Genomic DNA, 8,177 nt, shown 5'->3' with positions numbered 1-8,177 from the left:
GTTTTCCCATTGTTGGAAGAAACACCCAAATCCTCTACAATCTTTGACATCTTGGCAATATTTGAACTCAGAGGACGTCCCCTCTTCCTCTTCATCTCTTCTTGCTTCTTGTCCTTGTTTTGCGGAGCTGCCTCTGATTCCTCATAGCATGCTCTGGCTTCTAAAGTTCATAAATAATTCTTGATTTCACTGAACCCAATTTGGGTCGTAGCACAAGAAATCTCCTTGTCTTGATTAGAACCTCAAATGAAGAAGGGACATAGAGGGAGAATAACTTCTCCAACATGCAACCAATCTCCACCTATCACCACAAAGCCTTCACATGGTTTTGCTATCCCCATGAATGACGCCAATCCCCAACACCACTCCTCCTAAACACACTTCAAAACAATCCAAAAGGCCTCTTAGATCACAATTCGAGATACTGGTCCAAGAAAAGAGAAGCAATGTTTTTGTTTCTCCTGTATCTATACATCGCATTCAAAAAGGAGTCGCCTAAAACCATAATCACCTTATGGAGGAATTCATTATCTTTGGACTTGAAAATATGCTTTAGACACTCATCTGTGGTCTTACCCAAAAATGCCACCATAGGCTTGAGCATTTGGAACAAGAAGCTCGTTAGGTTATCCTCGTCTCCAGCATCCGCATTTGAAACCCTAGCCTCCCAGAACGCAGAAGGGTAGATCCCATGTCAAAGATTGCAAAAACAAAGCAGAGAAAGGGGTAGGGGGAAGCGATGACCCATCTTTCACAACCCGCACCCCCAACAGAAGCCATGACACAAACAACACCAACATCTCCCCAAGGTTTCCGTGCCAAAGAAAGTCATCCCCAAAAGCTCTAGCCGCAGGGCAAAAACCACATAGAAAGAAACTCAGTGACCCATCGAAGCCCCAGCCACGCAATCTCATCTGCATCATCCTCGTCCACTTCATCCTCTTCATCAACAAACTCCCTTGCAGCCTCAACAACCACCTCGCCTCCCGCCTTACTTAAAATGACACTTTTATTGATAAACATATGTAACATATGTAACTTATGTAACTTATTTGATTATCTTTTTCACTTTTTTGATAAACATATGTAACTTAAAATGACACTTTTATTGAGACTTTGATTGTGCTAGAAACTGTAGCTAATTCTTAAGTGCCTTGCTAGTTAAATTTGTATTGGTGTCAAGGCTTAATTGTCTCCTAGGAATACTAGATACATTTTCCCACAAAAGTGCTCTTAATATGAACAACTTCTATCATAACTAGAAGGTTCTGATAAACAATCTACTTCCAAGTAGGTCAATTGACCAGAAAACTAGAAGATATACAATGCCTAAGAAGAATGTTTAGACATGGAATGAATAATCTACTTGGTACAAAGGGCCATATCTTTTCATTGAGTCAAGAGGAGCCCAATCCCTCCAAACTCACAAGGGAGGCAATAGAATTCCTAGGACATTCTATGAAAATATGGCCGGCTTTCATCTTGGCAAGATATGAAAGCTCAGTTTTAAATTTCTCAGTCAAATATTGAGACTTTTGACACAATTTTATCTACTCTACCTCAAAATATGCATCATAAAATTGGCATCTAGTCTGTCATGATTTGATGGAAAGACTATCAGTAGTATCCAAATACTACCTTTTATACTTACAAGATGTGGTTGGGTTATCGTTGGATTTCCCCACATCTTCCTTTGGTAGATGCTCTTAATCTTTTGTAGAATTTACAATAACCTCTTTGTGTTTGGCATCAATTATTTTGTAACATATAGGCTGCCATAGTTGAGCCTAAATTTGCCCATTTTTCCTAATGTATTTTTTTCCCAAGCTTTTCTCTAGGCTAGATCGCCTTTAGCATATGGGTGTCAAGGATCCATGTTGTCTTTTTTATGGACAATTAGAATCCCTTCCAGCCAGAGCGTTTATCTTGTAATATGACTCTTCTAGGAGATAAGCCTCATTTTTCTTTCACGTATACCCAAACATAACATGGAGATTCTATTTTATTTACAACAAGGTAATAATATATCATTCCAGGTAACTTTTGAAATAAATTTCAATCTAAAGATCGAAAACTGAATACAATTACTCTTAATATATTATATCATAAAAATCTAATTTCTTAATTGAAATATCTAAATATCCCCCAATGAGACACATGATACCCATTTGAAAGGAAAAGCCTCCCATAGTTTATCTTCTATTTGTTTTATATTAATCATATGTAAATATGAATGCTTTTCAAGTCAAAACATTGCCTGATATAAATCAGGCAAAATTTTAGCCTCATCAGGGACTTTAAAAAAGCTCTTACAAATTGTACCAGAAACAGGTTAAATAATGTGTTCACTTAGATATGAATTAGTAGTTAAACATGTAGTACTATGAATCCGAAAGTTTCGGGTCCATTGAATCGGACAAGAATTACAAATCCAATCATTACATCGAGCCTTGGATTACATAATACATCAGCGTTGAATCATTCATACGTCCTCTATTCACAGTACAGAAATGGGAGCCCATCTACAACCTGAAGAGATGACGCCTATGGTTCTCAAAGCTCTTATCTTACTTCAATCTCTAAATTATAAACACCTGGCATACAATAGAAGTTTGATTTACATGCCACATGTACAAATATTCCATTCACAATCTGCAGGAAATGGTTGCATATCATGATTTTAATAGACGACTTTATGTCATATGGTAACCCTCATACAAAATTGTATACACCATATGACAACCAGTACTATTCCATGCTGATACAATATCATAACCCTCATACAAAATTGCATGGCTCACAACAATCGCTAACAATGGATAGGATATCATAGTCTCCAATCATAATTGCATGGCTATGGTTATACAACCCACATCCACCACTAATAATGTTTGTAACACATCGTTTTTTAAGGTGTGATGATTGAAAATATTTAGAATTCGTTATTTTGATTCAGTCACTTAAAAAAATTAGTTATCAAATTTTTCATTTTTTAAAAAATAAATAAAATTAAATAGATGTTGGTATATTTTTTTTTATTATGTCGATAGGCATCTACATTGACACAAAATGTCTGTAAATAAAAATTCAAATTTGAAACAATTTGACATGCAAATGACAGGTAAATGAATGAAATATGCCATCTTTTGGTTTTTTGTGGAGGTGTTATTTTATCACTCCAAATAAAATAGAACCCTCATCACTTGTCTCCAACTATACGAAACTGTTACATTCAAATGATAGTGGAAGAGTGCCATAATATTTAAAAGGGAAAAATCAATAAAATCAAGAAGCACCTCTATTATTATCCATATTTTTGAAACTCTTGAATACTACTAATATTATTGCAATCATCAGATTCCCTTCTATTATAAGATATCTCTCGACATTATTTTACCTATATTTTTTAAATATAGATATAATAGTATAATTGATCAACAATAATAGAGAAAGACGTGTCTAAATCAAATCAGTTATTATACTTCGACTAAGTATTCACATGTAAGAGGATGGTATCTTTCAAAATCACTCACTATCAAGTGTACTTTGGATTTGCCTATCGGATTTAAGTTTTGATGGATAGCTTTTTTATCACATATCATCATTGTTATCAATTGTAACCACTAATTTGTGTAGTGTATTTTATTTCAAAAGTAATACAAATTTACAATAATAAAGGAGGTAATCTAAATGTACAATTAAAAGATTTTACTAAAGCATATCTAGAATTTTCTTATGAAGACAAGATTTTATTTCAATTATCTCCATGAATCATAAGTGACTGTGATGTACATTTTTTTTCCTTAACCTCTAGATTCTATTCACTCTTTTGATAAGTTACCTACTACTTTCTTGCAAGATTTTTGCATCAATGTCAATTTGAAGTAATTGTAAAAAATTGTAAAACTATAACCAATAAAGTAGTGAGCTAGTTTGTAATTTTTTTATTTACTTTCATACTTCATGTAAAAAAGATAAAAAATGAAAACAACTCTTTAATGAAGATGAACTTCAAATCATTTTTCTTGAAGCAATTCTTCTATTGATCAGTAACAATATACATTTGTGCAATTTCTTGCCTTGTAAAGACGTATACCCATTTGATAATCACTCCATATAATTAAAGTACAATAATAAGTATCTTATCCTCAACATCTTCAAATTACAATCTACATTTGTTGAGGATTGTCACCTCTATTTCCTAGTCTATTGAGGTTGTTAAGTCTAAGGGTTCTCTTCCCTTGCATCAAGGCCTCATCTTGCATCTCTATAAGTTCCATTAGAGTCTAACCACTTCTAGCGACCCTAATATTAACCTTCGAGACTGAGGTTTTGGTCTGGGTCTCTATATTGAGCTTCTAGTTAATTGATTTGTGGACCTTCCTTCTCCAAAACTCCATAAGGTGCCTACCTAGTTTAATCCCTCTCAAAATACTAAAACTAAGACTCCTCTGGGCTACATAGTCGGTGAAATCTTTATTAAGAAAATGACCGTCATTGTCGAAGAGGACTTAGAGGATACAACCTCTTCCTTTTCTACTAAGTCAGATTGGACCTCAAATAAAACACACTATTAGTTAGAGGCTAATCCTCAGTCCTCCCATTCTCCCCATCATTCTCCTAAGTCCTCTCCTCAGAGTACTCTTTTTAAGGAGGAATTTCCCCTCTTTGCGGCTAAGGTGAATGAACTTTGTGAGAGATTTAACAAGCATGAACCTACAATCCATTAGATTTTGGGCTCGTTTGAGGTGGTGAAAAAGAAAGTTAACAAGCTCAAACCATTGTTGAGGTGAAGGCTAGAGCCTCTAGCTAGGTGTATGACGAGAAGGAGCAGAGGGCTTGGATGGTAGTGGGGAAATATGCTGGGATGATTGAGAAATGGGAAGTGGTGGACAACTCTATTTAAGAGCTTACAGAGAAAGTTCCTCGAGCCAAAAATACAAAGGACTTCATTTCTTTGGTGGAGATTCTCCAGGAAAGCCAAGATAAAATAAGGACTATGGAGAACATGTTTGATCAATAGAGGGACATTACAGAGGAGAACTTTGCTACTATCCATGATATTCTAAAGGAAATCATAAGAAGGTGAGTAAAGAAAAGAAAACATCTTGAGTCCTCGACTACAACAGGGTTGGAAGCATTTGTCACAAGAGTAAAAGCCATGTAGGACTCCTTGACTATTTCATCTAGGAAAAATTCCAGTAAAATCTCTCTGTGCAAGAAAAAAGAAAAGATATTTGTTTGGAAAGGAAGTTTGAGTTCTTTCCCACTCGATAAGCCATTGGTTTGTTCTTTTAGTGGGAGAGTGTTTTTTTTTGTTGCTTTGTTTGTTGTGCCTAGTGTCTGGTTCTAGTTTCTGGGTTTCTTTGTATTTGTGGTTCTGCTTGGTCCATTTTTACAGTAGGCTTTTTCTCATAGGTTCTCACTCCTCGCGAGTCCTTGATTTTGTTGTATTTTTCTATTATTTCATAAGATTCAGACCTCTTCTGATTTAGTATTTTCAAAACAATCTACATTTATACAATTTCTTATTTTTAAAAGATGCATACCCACTTAAAAGATTACTCAATGTAATTTAAGACACAACAATAAATAGACCATCCTCAAATTAAAACAAAATATCTCCCACTAAAACTTACAAAACATTAAATTTCAACCTTAGATTCCAATAATAAACATATACTAAACAAATATATATGACCCAAAAAAAAATGAAACATCAACTTTTAGGCACCTACGTGGCTACATGTAAACACTAAAAGTTAGAACGCGCTAGCCGTATTGACACTGATTTGAAAGGCGCTGGTGACCCATGCTTTATCTTTTTCTTTTGTTTTGTTGGGTGCCAACATGCTTATCTTGTACCGTGAATTTCTGAGTGCCAAGTTGCATCAACATGGCCATGTGCACCCTAAAAGCTGGCAAAACGAGTCGCGAAATTTTAGCCTCAAATGAGAAAATAAAGATAATCTCGCATACATTATATCATAATATGTTAAGAAAGTAGATTTTTGGAATCTACCCGAAAGACGATAAACTAGTTACCAAATGAACATTAGCGAAATGTCGCCTCATGAGAAAGAATCTAAGTTACCAAAGTCGGTATCACATACAGTTTATTAAGGTAATTAATTAGACCTAAATGCAAAGCAACAAATTAGTCATCAAATTAGACGTGCACTACTGTAAATCTGAGAAACAATCTTGGGCACATGACCTCAGTTACATGACATGTGAGGAAGCTTCCTCTTATTGACCCTTTAATAGAGTCTTTCTCTATAAAAAGGGAAGGAAAACTGTTACTGAATCATTCCTATCTCTTCAACTCACACCAGGAAAATGGAAGCCCATCTCTACCTTTATGAGATGATGCTTTCTGCTGCCAAGCCCATGGCTCTCAAAGCTGCTGTCTTGCTTAACATCCCGGAAATTCTAGCTACACGTGGCAGAGAAAATTATCTCTGTGTGGATGAAATTGCTCAACACATTTGTGCCTCCACAAAAAATAAGGTTCCCCAGAAGGATTATTTGTTTAGGATTTTGAGATTGCTGGCTTCTTGTGGGGTCTTCACAGAAGACTTGGATGAGCGAACCAAGCAAATGAAATATGGGTTGAACAGTGTTTCAAAGTTGCTTGTGAAGGAAGGAAACAGGGATTCCTTTGTGCCATTTCTGATGTTGGCAGTAGACAAAGTGTACCTGGATACTCACCACCATTTTCATGATGCTGTCTTGGAAGGGTGTCATCCCTTTGTCAAGGTGCATGGCACAAGCCCCTGGGAATATGTCAGTTCAAATACTGAAGCCAACAAGCTTTTCAATCAGGCCATGGCCTGCCATACAAAAGATGTCATGGCTTCCGTGGTGAAGATGTATGATGGGTTCAAGAGAGTTAGGAGTGTGGTGGATGTAGGTGGAGGACTAGGCTCTGCATTGTCTGCTATACTTGCTCAACATTCACACTTAAAGGGCTTTAACTTTGATTTGCCCCATGTCATTTCAACTGCACCTCCCATACCTGGTGAGAGATCTCAGCTCAGCTTTCAAGGCTTCAGTTTTGGATCTATAGTGATGGTGATTGGTCTGGATAGATCGGTACTACTTAGAATAAATATACTAAAGAGTATTTACTTGAAGGGGAAGTTTTTTTTACCAATTTTATTAACATACTTTTTTTTGGTTTTAAATAATTGGATAAATATGTAATTTTATTTTCTTTTCATAAATTTATATTGTTTATATGTTATTTTTTCATTATAGGAGTGGATCATATTGGTGGAAACATGTTTGACCAAATTCCTTGTGGAGATGTAATTTTCATGAAGGTAAAAAGTTTGACATTAAGAAATAACATACTTTAGTCTCTTATGAGTTCTATTTCTTTCTTACATCCACACTCTCTATTTACATGTTCATATTTAATTATTGCATTCTTTTATATTTTTACTTTCTTTGTTACATCAATACTATGTTTTCTAAGAGGTTATTATTATGTTTATTGCAGTGGATTTTACATGATTGGGATGATGACCATTGTATAGAAATTTTGAAGAAGAGCTATGAAACAACACCAAAAGATGGAAAGGTCTTAATTGTTGATGCACTACTTGATGGTTCACAAGGGAGCTTGAATCGACTAGGTTTATTGTTTGATATACATATGATGATCTATACTGTGGGTGGAAAGGAGAGAAGTGAGGAAGAATTTAGCCAATTATTTTTTAAAGCGGGATTTAAGAGCTACAATATTATTCAGCTGCCTTTTCTCCAAGTCCTTATAGAAGTATCTAAGTCTTAAAATATACTCAAGATATTTTAATGTTACATTTTCTTTTTAAGTAATTGTAGTGACATCTCTATCTTAAGATATGATTTTATATAAATCTCTAGTAACTATTCTAAAATGTAATTTTCATTTTAAGTGATGCTAAGTTGAAATAAGATATTCACAAAATATATTTTTACATGAATAAGGAAATGGTGTTCATTAAATACACTTGATTGAATGTTAGAGTATATGCTTTTGTAATTTTTTAAAAATGTAATGGTGAAAATTGTAATGACTGGTGTATATCTATATATTTTCATGAAAAAAATATAATGTGAGCTTTGAGCTTTGATTGGTTCTAGTTTCCTACAACTAGAGAACCTTAATATTTATTGTTCTCTTCCTTAGA

General features: G+C 34.7%; 1 protein-coding gene across 1 annotated transcript; it reads left to right on the top strand.

The window, feature by feature from the left end:
* Window positions 1-6,316: 6,316 nt before the first annotated feature.
* Window positions 6,317-7,859, top strand: LOC131036016 (caffeic acid 3-O-methyltransferase-like). Its single transcript, XM_059217905.1, has 3 exons — window positions 6,317-7,021; window positions 7,261-7,325; window positions 7,505-7,859. Exons 1-3 carry the CDS (start codon window positions 6,340-6,342, stop codon window positions 7,796-7,798), a joined length of 1,041 nt encoding a protein of 346 aa, XP_059073888.1. The 5' UTR covers window positions 6,317-6,339; the 3' UTR covers window positions 7,799-7,859.
* The last annotated feature ends 318 nt before the right edge of the window (window positions 7,860-8,177 follow it).

Source organism: Cryptomeria japonica, chromosome 3, assembly GCF_030272615.1.
Source record: "Cryptomeria japonica chromosome 3, Sugi_1.0, whole genome shotgun sequence".
Classification (NCBI taxonomy): domain Eukaryota; kingdom Viridiplantae; phylum Streptophyta; class Pinopsida; order Cupressales; family Cupressaceae; genus Cryptomeria; species Cryptomeria japonica.
The sequence above is the reverse complement of the archived record's forward strand: the minus strand, read 5'-3'. Positions and strand labels throughout refer to the sequence as shown.